At 44.0% G+C, this 18566-nt stretch overlaps 1 protein-coding gene across 11 annotated transcripts in view; it reads right to left on the bottom strand.

Moving 5' to 3' along the window:
* The window catches only part of ARHGAP26 (Rho GTPase activating protein 26), a 477291-nt gene extending 459154 nt beyond the window's left edge, over positions 1–18137 (bottom strand). For 9 of the 11 annotated variants that reach the window (XR_009213838.1, XM_032158221.2, XM_058439957.1 and 6 more), the window contains exon 1: positions 17599–18126. Coding sequence is in view for 10 of the 11 variants with exons in the window: in XM_032158221.2 (XP_032014112.1) it covers positions 17599–17752 (154 nt within the window). In the remaining variant the exon portion in view is untranslated. Of the gene's footprint in view, positions 1–17598 lie in introns of all 11 variants that reach the window. The other 2 variants (XM_032158217.2, XM_032158220.2) reach the window with 1 other exon arrangement.
* Between the last annotated feature and the right edge of the window lie 429 nt (positions 18138–18566).

Raw genomic sequence — 18566 nt, 5'->3', positions numbered from 1 at the left:
TCAAATAAATTTAAATCATGCTTTCAACATATGAAATTTGTTATTCTGTGACACTCTGGTAAGGTATCTTCTCTTTGTCCCCAAGGTTCTGCTAAACCAGCAACAAAAAAATGGGGTGGGAGTCGGGAAGCAAGCAGAGAAATGGGAGCTGGTTTTAAAAGAACTGATTAATTGGCCGGGCGTGGTGTCTCGTGCCTGTAATCCCAGCACTTTGGAAGGCCAAGGTGGGTGGATCACTTGAGGTCAGGAGTCCGAGACCAGCCTGGCCAACATGGTGAAACCCCATCTCTACTAAAAATGCAAAAATAAGCTGGGCATGGTGGCAGGTGCCTGTAATCCTAGCTACTGGGGAGGCTGAGGCACGAGAATCACTTGAACCTGGAAGGCAGAGGTTGCAGTGAGCCGAGATCATGCCACATGCCACTGTACTCCAGCCTGGGCAATAGAGTAAGACTCCGTCTTGAAAAAAAAAAAAAAGAATTGGTTAATAATCATGGACAAAAGAGAGAGAGATATAACCTAACCATCCAGAAATAGGCCACCAGTTCAAAAAGTCTTCACACAATATACTTGGAGTATTATGTAGCCACTAAAAGCCATCTTACAGAGTAGTTAATGATACATAGGGATGATCATGAACTGTTGAAAAGACTATAAAACCAAAATGACAATCTCTAATCAGTACTATAGGCATAATTTGCATTTTATTTTATCCATCTGTAATTTCTAAATTTTCTCTAATGAACATGTATTGTCTATATAATCATGTTATCTAAGAAAAAATACAGGTTTTTGGATTGCTTTTTTTCTTTTTAATGACTAACCTATGTAGACAGAAAGTCAGGGGAAGGCAGAAGGGTCAGCCTGCTCCTTTGGTGTTGGTGGCTTTGTCAGTGGCTTTGTCAGCTGTGGGCTTGGCTGTCCAAGGGAGGGAGATGTAAGCCATCTATCTTATCCACGTCTCATTGTATATGTCCAAAATACATTCTCCCTGGAGATTCTAGATAGAGCACCTGCAAAGACTCAGATCTCATACCCAGTTTCCTGACCTCCCCAAATAGGTTTCTAGGTCCCTAATTGGCATTAAAAATACAGAATTATTTCTGGAGCTGTTCAACTAACCCAAATAACATGCTCTCATTCCATGTCCCCAAATTTCTCTTCTTGAAATATAAATCATTGACCTACTTTGTTAAAGACCATTTGAATGGCACTCTCCCACCCCAACGATAAAAATGGGACACTTGACACTGTCATCAGGTCCCATTAGAGAGGTAGAAAATAAGCCACTAAATGTTACCCATGAGAACAGCTAACCAATGAGCCAGATATTCTGTGCCCACCCTGGTTCTGAGCACAAACTCTCACTCTGAAATGTAACACAGGAAGTATAACAGGAAAGGGAGCCCTAGGCAGTGCTGTTTACCTAGATGAGACCACTCACAGTCCGACTAAGAGTTCTCTAGAACCAGAACGTTTTAGTCACCTCAAATCTGAGATTCATTTTAGCTATAATTATAGAACTCCAAGCCAGACACGGTGGCTCATGCCTGTAACCTCAGCACTTTGGGAGGCCAAGGTGGGCGGATCACGAGGTCAGGAGTTCAAGACCAGCCTGGCCAACATGGTGAAACCCCTCTCTACTAAAAATACAAAAATTAGCCAGGTGTGGTGGCATGTGCCTATAATCTCAGCTACTCGGGAGGCTGAGGCAGGAGAATTGCTTCAACCCAGGAGGCAGAAGTTGCAGCGAGCCAAGATCACACCACTGCACTCTAGCCTGGGCAACAGAGCAAGACTCCATCTCAAAAAAAAAAGAAAAAAAGATTCTAGAACTCCAGAAATCTGTTTCAGGTCATTTCCATTTACCAAAGGCTTTGTTTTCTCCATAACTGAGATATCAGGGATGAATCCCAGCTACTCAGGAGGCTAAGGTGGGAAGATCATTTGAGGCCAGGAATTTGAGAACAGCCTGAGCAACACAGCAAGATCCTATCTCTAAAAACACTTTTTTAAACTTAGCTGAGCATGGTAGCATGCTCCTGTAGTCCCAGCTACTCAGGAAAATGAGGTGGGAACAACACTTTAGCCCAGGAGTCCGAGGCTGCAGTGAGCTACGATCACACCACTGCATTCCAGCCTGGGTGATAAAGGAAGACCCCAAGTCTTAAAGAAATTAACTTTTTAAAAAATGTATTAGGGCCAGACACCATGGCTTACACCTGTAATCCCAGCACTTTGGGAGGCCAAGGCAGGAGGATCACTTGAGGCCAGAGTTCTAGACCAGACTGGGCAACATACTGAGATCCCCATCTCTACAAAAAAAAAAAAAAAAAAAATGTTTTTTAGTTAGCCAGGCATAGTGGCACAAGCTTGTAGTTCCAGCTACTTGGGAGGCTGAGGTGGGAGGATTGCTTGTGCCCAGAAGTCTGAGGGTACAGTGAGCTATGATTGTACTACCACCCTGGGTGACAAGACTCTGTCTATTTAAAAAAAAAAAAAAAAAAAGATACTAGGGATCAGTCACCTCTCTGGTCCTTTGGCAAGGCAAGAGAGAGATCGGAGAAGGCCAGACACAGTGAACAAACGAGGGGGGTGTGTGGGGAAAGATGAAGGGAAAGAAAAAGAAGGGAGGAAAGCAAATGAGAGAAAGAGAAAACATACAGATGGTAGAAAACATGTTCTCTACATTTGGACTAGAATTTCCTAGAACAATGAAAGGTTGCTAGTGAAGAAGAAGGGCTTTCCTGTCAAGACCACTGACACCCCCAAACATCACCATTTCAGCACATAAAAAATTTACTTTTGTCAATAGTCCCTAAAATGGTTAAAGCTGAAACCCTCAAATGCAACCAGCCAAATCAGGATAGTACTGGACATTTTTTTCCTCTGTAGAAATGAAGGAATGCATCTACCTACTGGATTTGGGGTACCCATTCTCAAGCAGAAATAACACGCTCTCGTTCCAATTACTCTCTCTAAAGCAAGATGAACACCAAGGGACAGACAAGACAAAAGAAGTGTGAAACCAGAGGCCTACAGGCCCCCTCGGCAATGAGTGTGCATTAGTCAGGTTGCACTAGTAAATCTGTCAGAGGACAAGAATGTGTGAAGAGCAAGAACAGTGCCAGGTCGGAACATCCTGGTGTTGGAACTGCAGCATTCTGAGGAGCTGCAAATTGTTTGGATGCACTGAAGGAAAAGGGCATGTGGCTTCACAAGATCAAGAGACGAAGTAGATAGGAGAGTGCCACACTTGGAGACAGGAGTTAAAAATCCTAAGGAATCCCAGCACTTTGGGAGGCCAAGGCGGGCGGATCACGAGGTCAGGAGATCGAGACCATCCTGGCTAACACGGTGAAACCCCGTCTCTACTAAAAATACAAAAAATTAGCCGGGCGTGGTGGTGGGTGCCTGGGGTCTCAGCTACTCGGGAGGCTGAGGCAGGAGAATGGCATAAACCCAGCAGGGAGGCGGAGCTTGCAGTGAGCCAAGATCGCACCACTGCACTCCAGCCTGGGCGACAGAGCAAGACTCCATCTCAAAAAAAAAAAAAAAAAATCCTAAGGAAGTAGTTGCCTAGGGATGGGAGGTAGAGATGGAAAGAATGGCAGATATTAGCTAAGGAGTACAGGATTGCTTTGGGGGAATGATGAAAATATGCTAATATTAATCGTGAAGATGAATGCAAAATCCTGTGCATATACTAAAAGCCATTGAATTGTATGCTGCAAATGGGTAAATTGTGTGGTGTGAACTGTATCTCAAAAAAGCTGTTTTTAAAAAACATCATCCATGGTCTCTGCCTACCATCGCCTACCCCCATGCTGCCCATTTGGGGATCTCAGTAATATGGCTGATTGAGACAGCACATTAAGAGATATGAGTCATCCTTTTCCAGTTTGACATTTTACAAGTTTCTTGCTTAACCATCAAAAAACACTTAAATTGTCCTTCTTAAAGAGACTCAGTTTAGGGGCAGTAAGGATTAGACTCCTTAGGAAAACAAGCAAAATTTAAGTTATCTTCAACTGGTGATCATCTTCATGTACAAATTACATACAGTTTCAAGCACAAAATCCCAAGCAAGCCCCATGGGGCTGTGTCTTTTCCTTGCAGTATGGTATGAAGTTGCGCTGGCCAGGAGAGGTGGGGGAGATGAGAAGCAAGCCAAAGTTATATCCCAAAAGACACGGAGGCCAAAAGCTATCAGTTCCACTCCAATTTCCTATGCAATGGAGCAGAGCTTCCCTGCTGGGGAACCGATTACAAGCATGCTGGCTACGTAAGAGGAAACAGGCTTTCTTTCCAGAGAGAAACCCATCTTGCAGCTCTAAACAGAGCTGGCAACATGGTAGTCTGCTGACCTTGCACACTGAACTCAGGGCAGCTTCGGTCAGAAGGCCAGGAGATCGCGGCAAGGCCTGGCCAGCAGACACAGACGCAGCAGGAGCATCTGGAAGCTGAAGCCTACAGATGCTGAGGCATTCGTCTCCAGTGCCTGCCCTGGTCTCTACAATGACATATTGTCCACAGCAGGGGTTGTGTGGCTGATGATCTGCTGGGTAAGTCGCCCACGGTAAAGTCTGTGCCAAACATTTCAGTGCACTAGTCAGATACAAATGCAAGAAAACCTTATTTTTGGAAGAGCAACCCACAGATTTTCTTAAGAAGCAAACAGCAGAGTGAAAGCAGCACTAATTTCCTGGTGGTGACACCCTGGGATCACACCAGCAGCAGCTGTGGTCTGCCCAGTCATCCAGCCCTGCTTTAACAGGGTGAGAACCAGCTGAGATCAGAACAGAGAGAGCAGTATTTGGCAGAAATGAGTTGCCCAGGGGCACCTCCAGGTAGAAGGGGGAGATCAGCTCTCTCTGGGTTTAAGGCATCTCAGCTCCAGAGCCATCAGCCAGTCTCTTCTCCTCCTCTCCCCAGATCCTGAGTTCCCCTTGCTGTGCAACAGCTCAACCAGCTCATTATGCTTCCTGAATGTTTTTAAACGAAAAAAAAAATGTGAAACATAATTACAGGCTCTGACCCCAAATGACTTTAACCCTGACAAGAGCACCCAAGACTCACTGTGGGAATACAGTTTCCCTGTGATTGCCCAGGAGCAAAAGTTTCCTTTCAGGAGCTCCCCCACATCCGCTGGCAATGCTGCAGAGGAGTTCCCGCTCACAGGCCAAGCTCATGGAACAACTGGATCCCAGGCGTGGAGCCACACTGGCTGACATGTTCTCAAGCTGCTAGAACTTTTACACTTCTGAAACCCTCCTGCATCATTCCTAGGCCTGCAGTAATGCAAACACCCTCCAGATATCTGAGATGTGCCCACATGAGGCTGGAGAGCACAGCTGTGCACATTAAGGGAGAACAGGATTTGGGGACTAGATTTATGCAGAATCTCTTCTGACCTATTTAGACTTAATGTGTGGTCCAAGGACTCCCACCATGCAGATCACTTGGGGCGAGATGGAAGGGAGTGGGGGCTGGGGTATAGGAAATTCGGGTTTCCAGACCTGCCTAGAGCTCATGCATCAGCATTTCCTTGGGTAAAGCCAGAGAATCTGCAGTTAGGGGAATTCTTATACACCTTCACTTTTAAGAACCACTATCTTACAAGGACACTCTAAAGGCAGATTCCAATAACAGGTCACTTACCACAGGCCTGCTTACACTGCTAAGCACAATATCTACAATTATCTCAGCTGTTCCTCACAATACCATTGTAAGGTATAATAGATATTTATTATCCTCCCCTGCACTTACGCTGCTTTCTCCAGTTTCATCTCCAAAGGTCAAATCCAAAGGCCTCTAAACAGTCCTCACCTAAACTGGCCAGGATGAAACATCAAGTCATCAAAGCCTCTCCAACTCTCTGCTACCCACCTGCTAAATGTGGATGCTACCCATGGTTTCGGCTTCCACTCTCTTCTCTCACTCCATGCCAGGCATTCTTCACCCTTGCTGCACATTAGAATCACCTGGGGAGCTTTTAAAATATCCCATGCCCAGACTGCAACCCAGCCAAATTATATCAGAATCTCTGAAGGTGAGTCCTGAGCTCCTCAGGTGATTTCAACGGACAGCAGAGGCTGAGGACCCCTGCGTGGGTCTCACTCTTATAGATTCAGTCACTCCCAGGGCCTCAACTACCACCTGGAGTGAGCCAAACCTATACCTGTAGCCCTCATCTTCCTCCAGAGTTCCAGACTTGTGCTTCCTACAGCCTTGTGGTGTCTCCACCTGCATGCCCTGCAGGAACTCAGCAAGGACAAACCTTACTTAACTCTGTATCCCCCATCACACACCACGATTCCTCTCCTGTATGCAGTTCAGCCACCCTCCCAAGGCCTAAGAGGGAAACTCTGGAGATGCCCCTAACTCCTCTGTCATCCCTTCCTCAGGCACTATGCTGCTGACTATATGTTCTCTTCATCCACACCTGATCATCTACTCTCAAAAATGCCATGAATCGGCCGGGCACAGTGGCTCATGCCTGTAATCCCAGCACTCTGGGAGGCCAAGGCGGGCAGATCACGAGGTCAGGAAATCAAGACCATCCAGACTACCACGGTGAAACCCCGTCTCTACTAAAAAAAATACAAAAAATTAGCTGGGCACGGTGGCACGCGCCTGTAGCCCCAGCTACTCAGGAGGCTGAGGCAGGAGAATCGCTTGAACCCAGGAGGCGGAGCTTGCAGTGAGCCAAGATAACACCACTGCACTCCAGCCTGGGCAACAGAGCGAGACTCCATCTCAAAAAAAAAAAAAAAAAGCCATGAATTCTGCATTCCACTCTATAACTTATCAGTGTTTATTTGAATATTCAAATTGTGATGCCACTGAGTAAAACAGATTTTCAGCAGACTGTATTCCCTGGCACACAGCCTCCTGCCCCACACGCCTGCACCCAAGTCTAAGGAGTGCGTTGCTCCCCTCCCTTTTCCCCCGGGCGTGATGGGCAGATGGTGTCCATTCTCTCACATACTTCTGCCTTGGGACAGTGTTAAGAAGAGAATGACTCTCATACCACTGGTGAAATACGGGATTATTTTAGGCAATACAATGACAAATACTTTTCAATGTAATGATTATGATTTAATAATTATTTGAAGATATTTAGAAAAAAATGTTAACTATATTAAACTTGCAATTTCTGAATGCAGGTTCAAAAGCTTCTTTTGAAATAAATGTATTTTGTAATGAGTAGACTTTTTTCAAAGTAAATAAATGGTGGTGAGGTGGGGCAAAAATAACAGAGGTACCCTTTACATGACTGATCATTAGTGACCACACTACCTCCTTGGGCTTGATAAGCCTTCAGTTGCCTTTCCCACAGGCCTCTGCTCCCTCCCCCAGAGACCCTTTTAAACTGCTAGCAATCTCCCCCTTGTGCTGTGGGCTGCCTGTTTCCCTGCCTCCTCTCAAAACACTGAGCATCTAGGAGACAAGGACTATGCCTGCTTCATGCCAGGAACCCGGCCAAAGTAGCCTTCTACATCAACAGGAGCTGGAACAGAGATGGCAGAGGACATGTGGCATGATCCTATCCTCCATCAGGGAAAAGTGCTAAGCTCTGCAGGAGAAGCTGCCAGAGAGAGATGTCATGCAAAACTCCCCACTCCCTCACCAGTTCCCAGGAATTCCAGTGCCCACAGGGAAGCTTCTATGATAGGCAAGGTGTCCCCTAGACCAGAGTCATGGTCTCCAGTCACAGAAGGCAGAAGACTGCCCTCCTTCAACAAACCTGCCGAATCTCCTGAATGTTGCACGCACCACACAAAGATAAAAACTCAATAGCACCATCACTAGGAACACAAACAAGGTCTCTGGGATCCTACATTCAACTGATTTCTAGGTACAGCTGTCTCAGTTTAGGGAATGATTTTTGCTGTGGCTTTTAATCCCAGAATTAACAATACATACAAACTGGAAAGGGGAAAATGGAGAAAATTCTAAGTATTGTTTTATTTACAGAGACCATTGTGTAATAAACTGTCTAAAATGGTGAGTTTCCTTCCTACTCTAAAATCATGGTTTATCAAATTCAGTTCATTTAGAACTTTTCAGAAACACTACTATGAAATACTTATTAAAGTGAAAAATGTACATACCTTTTGGTCCAGCAGTTTCATTTCTAGGAATTTGTCACTCGTGCCTCATGCCAGAGGTACCAGGATGTTCACAACACCATTACTTTCAATGGTGAAAGGTTGGAAATAATCTAAATGTTTATTATTAGGGGAATGGTTACATAAACTATATTTAATTCATACAATAGAATACAATGCAATCTAACAATGAGTGAGCTCTCTATGTACCAATGTGGAATAATATCTAATATATTAAAAGCAAAGGGTAAAACAGCACATATGGCATAATGTGTATGTGTATTTGTCGGCACATGCGTAAATTACATTTGAAAAATACCAAAGAAACCGATAAAATGATGCCTCCAGAGGAAGAAGTGGGGATCAGGAGACAGGAAGCGTTGGAGGGATACTCGCATTCTGTCTCTTTTGAATTAGGAACCACTTATAGGTATTATCTATTTAGACAACCTTTTTAAAAAGAAACATAGCTATGAATTAAAGTAAAAATGCCTTATTTTATTTGTTCGACTAATATTCATTGTCTACCCCTGACCCACAAGTGTGATAACAAGATACGCAGTCAGGAATTTGCTAAGGCTTTGGTCCTATCTGTTTGACAGTCTCCTTGGCACAGAAACAGCCAAAGTTCAACTCAGTCAGCTTGGAGATCTATCTGAAGTCTCAGAGGAGGAGGCAGTTCATATTTTCAAAGTGTTCAAATTAGCCTGCAGTAAACTTAAAAGCAGATGTGATAGCAAGATCAGATGAGTTTTGAAACTTACCAGCGGTATCTTTTCAAACCATATAAAATAGGAGTTTTTTGAGCTTTTGCTGTGTGGCAGCAGCAAGAGTCAAAGAGTAGCTACTGGCTTGGCCCAGAGAAACCAGCTAGTTAACAGTTTGGTCTGGAATTCACAAACCCCTCAAACCTTTGTCTATCTGGCAAAGAAAACACACACACACACACACACACACACACACACACACCACCCTAACCCCAGGAATCTCCTCTTTCTAAATATAGCAGGAAACTGCCCAGTCTCCAGCTTACCCAGGGCAGCGTTCTGTGCCTTCCAACCAAGGTGAAATGAGCCAGACACAAACATGCCATGACAGCTCGTGGCCCACACCGCCAAGCTGTTTTCCTTACCATTTCCTCTCTCTCCATTCTGAGTTGCTACAAAAATGTGTAAACCTCAGTCACCATAATTTGTAAAAATTCCTCTGGCTGCTAATGCTGTTGTTCTCACCCTAAATAAACATGACTTCCTTCTTAGTCCCTGAGCCTGGAGGTTAGAATAGACTGTTAGATATGGGCAAAGCCCCATCCCATCTCCCATCTGACCTATAAGAACATGCCACTCAGAAAGCATATCGGGCAGTTCCAGGGCTAATAGGGACACATCCAATTAATTGTCATCTCTCTTTCCCTGGCACACATACACACACACTAAGTTTTTTTTTTTTTTTTTTTCTATCCCTTGGTTGTTTTAGAATCAGTGTCAGTGTCTAACAGAAGGGTCTGTTAAGGATGCTTCTGATTTAACCAAAAGATTAAGCTTCAGAAACAATCTAACATATTCAAAGGAGCACCAAATTATCAACCAGCTACAAGGACGCAAAGGACCTAAACAACAGATGTCAAAGGGCTTGTAAAAACTGGAGTCAGCAACCATTCCACTTGAAGGAATCCATCTCAGGGAAATGCTGGAATCCACACACAAAAGCAGGTGTACAAATAATCACTGCAGCACGCCTTCTAACACTGAACAACGGAGACAATCCAAATATCCTTCAACAGGAAACTGAGTAAATACCAACTATGGCATATCCACATAAAGCTCTCTGTAGTCATTAAAAAGAACGCACTACATGCATGTACTGACATGGAAGGTCTTCAAGACAAATGATCAACTGGAAAAGCAAAACACAAAATAATCCTTATAGTATAATCCCATTTATGGAAAAAAACACACAGAAAAAGGACAAGAAAAAATGCATACCAAACTGCTGACAATGAGTGTCAACTAAGAAAAGGGGGTGCTTTTACGCTGTATACGTCTATACTCTTTGATGCTTGCATGAGAATGTATTCAGGAACTATCCATGTCATATTATTTTGTCTTTGCACTATAAGATTAGGTCATTCATTCATATTGTTAATTTTACCCCTAAACCTAATCCTTCCCAAGCAAACTATTTTAGCAAATAGTACCATCATTCACATAACTGCTCAGGCCAAAAATATCTGAATCATTCTAGACTTCTTTCTTTTCTCTCATAGCCCATATGCTGTGCAGCAAATCCTGTGGGCTCTACTTCCAAAAATACCCAGCCTCTGACCACCATCTGTGATGCTGCCACCCTAGCCCACGGTGCCATCACCTCTCACCTCACCTATTACAACAGCTTCCTTACTGGTCATCTTGCCTCCATTCTTGCTCCACTATGCTTGGTCTCTACACAGCTGCCTACATAATCTTTTTAAAGTACGAGTACGATCGTGGCACAGCCTTCCACGGCTGCCCATCACACTTAGAATAAAACTCTAAGTCCTTTCTAAAATTCAAGATCCCTATGACCTGGCCCTGGCCTATCTCTTCGTGCATTCGCCTTCACTCTGCTACAGTCTCAACTGGCCGCGCCACTGGCCCCCAAACATCCCACTCAATCACTCCCCAATGACTCCTACATTGGTTACCCCCATCCAAAAACCCATTACTCTAGTCTAGGGCTTTGGAGGACACGGTAAAGGCAGAGCAGGGTCTCCATATTTGCTGAACAAAACTCTTCTTCTGATGGCAAAAAATACATAATTTGAAACAGAATAGGTTATAATTTTGAAAGTTAAAACGAGGCTCACTCAGAAACTTAAATCTAGAAAAACTACTTTGACTGCTAGGTTAGTATTCCTCCACTGGCTAATTTTTAGAAACGCAATGGCCTTGACAGGATAACAAAATCCCCTTTACAACTTGCTTTCCCCAGTAGCTCAATGGTGATAACAGTTCTTCCTTGGCCGGTTCTGATTTTGTCCATTGAGAGGGCTTGGATCATTAGCTTATGCAGGCCAGAATTAGGAAGTCCAGCCTGTGGTATCTGCCCAGAGCAATGCCCACTGGCCTAACAAGAGCAGAAATCTGAACCACAACCTCATAAGAACCACTTTCCTAATTCCTGAGATCCTGAAACCGATCAGTTAAATACATCTAAGGTGGAAGCACACAGAAACAAATAGTCCCCAAAAGAGGGCAAATGGAGAAAATATACTAAGTGCTGTTCACTTAATCATCAAAAGTTTTATGGGACAAAGTAAAGGGAAAAAAAGATCTGAATAGACATTTCCGCAAAGATGATGCACCAATGGCCAACAAACACATGAAAAGGTGCTCATCCTCACTGGTCACCAGGATAATGCAAATTAAAACCACAATGAGATACCACTTCACACCCACTAGAGTGGCTACAATCAAAAAGAAAGACAACAACAAGTATTGGTGAGGATGTGGCGAAATCAGAATCCTCATACATTGTTGGTGGGGATGTGAAACGGTGCTTCTGTTATGGAAAACAGCATGGTAGGTTTTTTAAATAAACACAAGTTTAAATTCAACTTAAACATAAATTTACCATACAACCCAGCAAAATTCTACTCCTAGGTAAAAAATGAAATTAGAAGTGAAAACATATATACACATGAAGACACGTATGCAAACATTCATAGCAGCATTATACATAAGAGCAAAAAACTAGAAATGACCCAAATCATCAGCTGGTGAATGGATAAACAACTTATGGTTTACAAAATGGAATATTTTCTAGCAATAAAAAGGAACAAACTACATCGTGCTACAACACGATGAGCCTCAAACACAGCATGCTTAGTTAAAGAAGCCAGATGCATAAGACTACATATTATATGATTCCATTTAGCTTAATTCTTCAGAGAAGATAAATCTATAGAGACAGAAAATAGTAGATCAGTGGTTGTATGAGGCTTCAGGCAAAAATGCAGTGCCTGCAAATGAGCATGAGAAAGCTTTTTGGGGTGCTAAAAATGTTCTAAAACAGGACTAGGATGATGGTTGCATAACTCTGTAACTACAAACCACTGAATTATACACTTAAGAAAAGTGAGTGGCTAGGAGCCATGGTTCATGCCTGTAATCCCAGCACTTTGGGAGGCCAAGACGGGAGGATTGCCTGAGGCCAGGAGTTCGAGACCAGCCTGGGCAATAACAAAGTGAGACCCCCCAGCTCTACAAATAATAAAAACAATAAAAAATAAAATTTTAAAAGGTGAATTTTTATGGAATGTAAATTATAATTCAATTAAGCTTTTATGAAAAATTCCCCCAAAAACATGCTGACCTGAAGCAAGTAACTGTTTTGAAAGGAATAAATGTAAATATAATGTTCTTTTGAGAGACAACCATGATAAATTGGTATGTCAGTTCCAAGTGTTAGTGATCATGCTGAAGGGAAACGAAATGGAAAGAAAAAAATATGTTTTTATGACTTTAAAAGAGAAAGAATAGTCTTTCTTAATGATAGCTGTTGATAATTAAAACTCAACAATAAGATATTCAGCCATGAAAAGAAATGAAATCCTAACACATGCTATTAACATGGATGAACCTTGAAAATATTTTGCTAAGTGAAATAAGCCAGATATTTATGACAAATATTGTATAATTCCACTTATAAGAAGTACATAGAATAGGCAAATTCATAGAGACAGGAGAATAGAGCTTACCAGGGTTGAGGGAGGGGAAAGTGGGGAGTTATTGTTTAATGGGAACAGAGTTCCAGTTTGAGATTATGAAAATGTTCTCGAAAGAGATAGTAATTATACAACATGGTGAACATGCTGAAAACCACTGAATTATATACTTAAAAATGACTAAAGTGGTAAATGTTGTGTTATGTATATATTTTACAACAAACAAACCTCAACAAAGAGAAATAACCCAAATAAAAATGGGCAAAAGATCTGAAGACCCCTCACCAAAGAAGATATGCAGATGGCAAGTAAGCAATATGAAAAGATGCCAAACATTGTATGTCATAAGGAAATAGCTAAATTTTTTTAAATGAGATACCACTACACACCTAGTAGAATGGTCAAAATCCAAAACACAGACAAAACCAAGTGCTGAGCAGAATATAGAGCAACAGGAACTCTCATTCATTGCTGGTGAGAATGCAAAAATGCAAAATGAACTCTCATTCATTGCTGGTGAGAATGGAAGCCAGTTTGACAGTTCCTAAAAAAACTAAACGTACTATTTTATTTTATATATATATATTACTATATAATCTAACAATTATACTCCTTGGTATTTACCCAAATGAGTTAAAAACTTATTTCCACATATAAACTGCATGCAAATGTTTATATCAGCTTTATTCATAATTGATAAAACTTGGAAATGACCAAAATGTCCTTCAATAGATGAAAGGATAAACTATGGCACATCTAGACAACAGAATATTATTCAGCAATAAAAAGAAATGAGCTACCCAGCCATAAGAAGACATGAAAGAACCTTGAGTACACATGGCTAAGTGAAAAAAAGCCAATCTGCAAAGGCCATATACTGTTTAATTCCAACTATATGACATTCTGGAAAAGGTAAAACTGGAGAGACAGTAAAAAGATTAGTGGTTGCCAGGGGTTAGTGGGGAGGGAGGGATGAACAGGTGCAGCACGTAGGATTTTTAGGGTAGTGAAAGTATTCTGTATGATACTATGATGTTGGTTATATGTCATTATACATTTGTCAAAATCCACAGAATGTACAACACGAAGAGTGAGCCCTAATGTAAATTATGGACTTTAGTTAATAATGTTATATTGATATTGGTTCATCAACTATAACAACTGTACTATGCTAATGCAGGATGTTAGAAATAGGGGCAACTGGAAGGGACAGGTATGAGGTACTATGTGAGAACTTTCTACACTTTCCACTCAATTTTTCTGTGAATCTAAAACTGCTCTTAAAAAAAAAAAAAAAGTCCATTAATGATTTTAAGTGCAGGGGAGGAGGGTTTAAGCCAAAGTCAATGAGTTGAGAACTACAGATTGGATGCAAATTTATTCAGTCCAACTAAGAACACAGAATGGAGTAAAATGAAGGGATTTTTTTCAGCCAGTGTTATATAAAAACTACAAAACTTTGTTTGAATTTAATTTGCTGTCATTTATGTTTGTATGAGTAATATTCAAAATGTCAATTACTACCATTTACAAATAATTAGGAAATGCCTTTGATTTTCTTTATTCACAAGGTACTGAAACAAAGCAAAGGATCTGGGGAAAATACTTTGCTACCCAACTCCACATCCATTTGTTCCATTAGGATTTTCTGAGTAACATAATTACTCCTAAACAAAGCAGGTTGGCATCGAACATCCTTTGAGAGTTTATGCCATTCAAGAAGCGCTTATGTATTGCAAAACACCTATGCTTAATTCTAACAAGTACAAAAGGGTGACAGGCTTTAAAGCATGTAACTCAATGCTGACCTTTTTACTCTTGCTTTAAAAGGCAAAGAGGATGAACCACTTACCTTACTGAATCACACCAAGAACAGGTTTTTGGCCTCTCTGTTCAATGCTATATTACTCAGTGAAAAGACAATCACTGATAATCATTCAGTGCTACCCCCAAAAGAAACTGTGCTGCTTTACAAAGCCAAGACATATTCAGCCACTCTCATCTGTCCCTCTAGCCTTCAAAGCCCGTGATGGAGAAAGAACTCCAAAACTTCAGAGGATAATACAAAATCTTAGCTGGTCTTTGCTACCCAGGGCTCGGAGTCTAAAAAACAACTGGCAATATTTTCACTTAATCGAGCACCTGCTGCATGTTTCTCCTTTACGGGATCTAGATCTATAAAGAATTTGCATCTCCATTGCCAGCATCTCATTCATAAAGTGGAAGTAATAGTAACAATGATCTACCTGAACTTTGGCAATCCCTAGAGGACAGTTTTATTGCCTATGATTAACACTCAAAACCAAGCTAAATCCAAAAAGCTAGAAATACTAGTTATAAAATAACTGTAAAATAAAATAAAATATGGCTATAAAATAAAGCCACAAAAGTTTAGAGCTATAAGAGAACACAGATTATCTAAACCCAGTGTTTATATAATTATGTATTTATGTTTAAGTTGTACTGGGAAAACACTTGTTTATAGATGTAATAAACATGACTGAAGAAAAATAATACACAAACATTAATATAGTAGTATATAATGTAGCAAGCATCTCATGATATCAGAATGTCTGAAATCCAGGACACAATGGTTGACTCCACCCTCTATTTTTAGAGGTCACCTGACCTGATCAAGTAGTAGTTAGTAGTGGTAGAATACATTAGTGTAGCTGGACGTAGAAAGAACAGAACACCAAGATCCCCATCAGTCTTTCCTCCAGATTACAGGGCTGATCCATTCCATTAGACAGCTTAAATAACCCTTCAACTCTATCACTGCAATGTTTCTTCCTACCAAAGAATTATTGCCCCAAAAAACTAGTGGTAGGAAAACTGCCAGTCACCCAAACGCACCCTCCTCAGATTCAATGCCAAAATAGAAAATACAAGTCCAAATTCTAGGGCTTGGTGCAAGAGGTTCCATTCCGGGCAAGTGAGATGGGGCAGAAGTAAGAGTTCTGCACTGGCAGGGACTCCCATCTCTGGCTTAAACCAGGTGGATTCAAAAGCTCTAGCCCTGCTGCTAGAGCTGTGTGACTCAGAGGTAGTGCTTCCCCCAGTCTCTGTTTTCTCATTTGCAAAATGAAATCTAAGCACATGAGGTAATTATATGTGAAGCAGTGCCTGGAATGAAGTACACCTCTGTAAGCACAGGAATAGCAAAATATTCACTCCTACACCCTTAGTGCCCAGTGCAGTACCCAGTACACCACAATCACACCAAAAGTTTGCTGAGTGAAGCAGAGAACCCACTAAAGCCAGCCTGAGGTTCAATCAAAATTCCTGGGCCCAACCTGTAAGTGGGCCCCTAACTTACTCCAAACCAGGGACCCACATCCCCTAAACCAAGAATGGTCTTGATTATTGACAAAGGAAGGGTCTGTTCATATGTTTCAGGTAAGGCGCAGCCTAAGAATCTGCCTCTAAGAAGCCTCATCACATCACAGTCCTGTGTTCATTTCATCCCAAAAGATTGGCAATTTGGGCTGCCCTGGCATTCCATTGTCTCTCTCTTCATTTTTAGAAGCAACAAGCTGACAAAATGACATCTCAGGCACCTGACTTTTGTAAGTGCCCTTTAAAGAGGCCTGGGAACAATTCCCACAGCTACGGCTCTACTCTGCTAAGGCAATATTTCTTAGCTGAAAGGTATCACCTACTAAGAAATCCATCACAGAAACAGATACAGTAACAGAGTCAGAGACAATTCCACTATCTGCCTTCATGTGGTTCCTGATTCTTAAACTAAAAGATGGACTGAGCTATTTTTAAATGGGGAGACTGAAAAGGCACCAAAAACGTTCTCACAATCCAAAGCACTCATCCCTAGAGCACGCTTATTTGGCCAGAAAAACTCTCTGGCTCTGCAAAAGTGAAGCAGAATGCAAAATTGCATCTCTCCCCTTGTACCAAAAGGAAAAAAACGCAAAAATGGTTTTACAAAAGGTCCAAGAATCTTTGAAATACGTTTGAACTTCTTTCTGAGGATTATAAGACATTCCTTCTCAGACCTTTACGTTTTCAAGGATAACGGGAGAGGTAAAAAGGAGAGCTTGGAAGCAGGAGAGGGAGAGAGTTGGGACATGTACATTCTATTTTTAAACCCTCGCCCACAGTTTAGAGTAAAGGAACACTCTGATTCTCTACTCCCACCCCTATCACCTTCTGCTAAACACAAGAATCAGAACCTGCGCACGTACTGATTCTAGATTTAGAGATTACTGGCTGCCAATACTCCAAGGAATCGCAAGCTAACCAAGCATTCCACCCAGGGAACCCGGCGGCCTGACTAGGCTGGAGCTGCGTACAGGGAGCGAAGCAGTCACAACCCGCCTTTTCCCAAGGGGAGGCAGCGCCCCCTCGGCAGGGCACGCTCCATTCTCTCGGCTGGGCACTCAAGGCTGAGCAACTCTGCCCCTAAGCGAGCTGGAGCTGTGGACACGATGGTATCTGCCCGCAGGCTGCGGCGCGCTCGGCACTCTGGCCCCACTCCTGGGACACCTGCGTGCCGCGCACGCCCACGCCCACCCGCGCTGCCCCAGAGCACCACCCGCGCTGGGTCACCTCCCGACCATCCCCGAACGCAAAAGGCGGAGCGACGGGTCTCTCTCTTCATCTGATGGTTGCTGGTTCGCCCGCTTTACGTATCCTTCCTGCCTCGGAGGCGTCGACACCCGTCCCCTAGTGTACCGGGAGCAGAAACCCGGCAGACGCGCGGGCAACCCGGGCTCAGGGCCACCTCCCAGTCCCTCCCGCCCCGGGGCTCGGGACACTCACTCTTGAGCGCGCTGATGAGTGACTTCCCGTCTTTGATGAGCTCCTTGATGAATTTGTTGGTCTTGTCCAGCTCTGCTTCGTGCGACTTGAGCGTCTCTCGGAAGTGCGGACTATCGAGGCAGCAGTCGCTGAACTCGAGCGCTGGGAGCCCCATGGTGCCCGCGGCGCCCAGCCGGGGGGCGCGCCACTGCCGCAGCCCGGGCCGCCCGCCGCCCAGAGCACTCACGCGGCGGGACCCCGGCCGGCTCCCCCGACGGCCGCCGGCTCCACAGGTGTGGCGCTGGCTCACTCCCCGCGCGGTGTCCGCCGGCGCGCAAGACTCCTGAACCCAGCTCGGACCCGGCCGAGGGGCTGCTGCTCCGGGCGCGGGCAACGGAGCAGATCGCGAGCAGGAAACGCAGCGCGGACCTGCAGCGGCGCCGGGAAGCGAGCGAGCGGGCGAGCGAGTGCAGACACCGCCTCCCCGCCTCCTTCGCCAGCTAGCTCTCGGCAGCCTCGAGCGCCCTCTCACAGCAGCCTCGGCCGCCCCACCGGCGTCTGGGCCGCTCGAACCTGCTAGCGATGACTTAATCCCCGCCGGGCCAATCAGCGAACCCTCCCCTGCCCGACCCTCAGGCCGCCCGGGGACGCCCGGCCCTTCCGCGGTCTTGATCCAATCAAAGGGGCCTGGAGGCAGGGTCTGCGGCTGGGGGCGTGGCCCTCGCCAACGCCTAGGTCCGCAGCGCAAACTCCGCCTCCTCTTGCCCTCCCAGCGTTGCAGACCCCGAAACCTAGGGGTGAGCGTTGCTGTGCACCCGCCCCCGCTACCTTGCCTGCCTGCTCCAGCCCGAATCCGAGCCGCGCATGGCGAGTCTGCTGGTCCTGGGGGCCGAAGAGCCTCGATGTGCCAAGCATGAAAAACCTGGGAACTAGGGCTGCAGTTCACCACCGCCTGCCCTGCACTGCCGGGCAACCGATTTTACACTCAA

This window comes from Hylobates moloch, unplaced genomic scaffold, assembly GCF_009828535.3.
Source record: "Hylobates moloch isolate HMO894 unplaced genomic scaffold, HMol_V3 SCAFFOLD_6, whole genome shotgun sequence".
Classification (NCBI taxonomy): domain Eukaryota; kingdom Metazoa; phylum Chordata; class Mammalia; order Primates; family Hylobatidae; genus Hylobates; species Hylobates moloch.
Note: the sequence above shows the minus strand (reverse complement) of the source record. Positions and strands in the feature narration are given on the sequence as shown.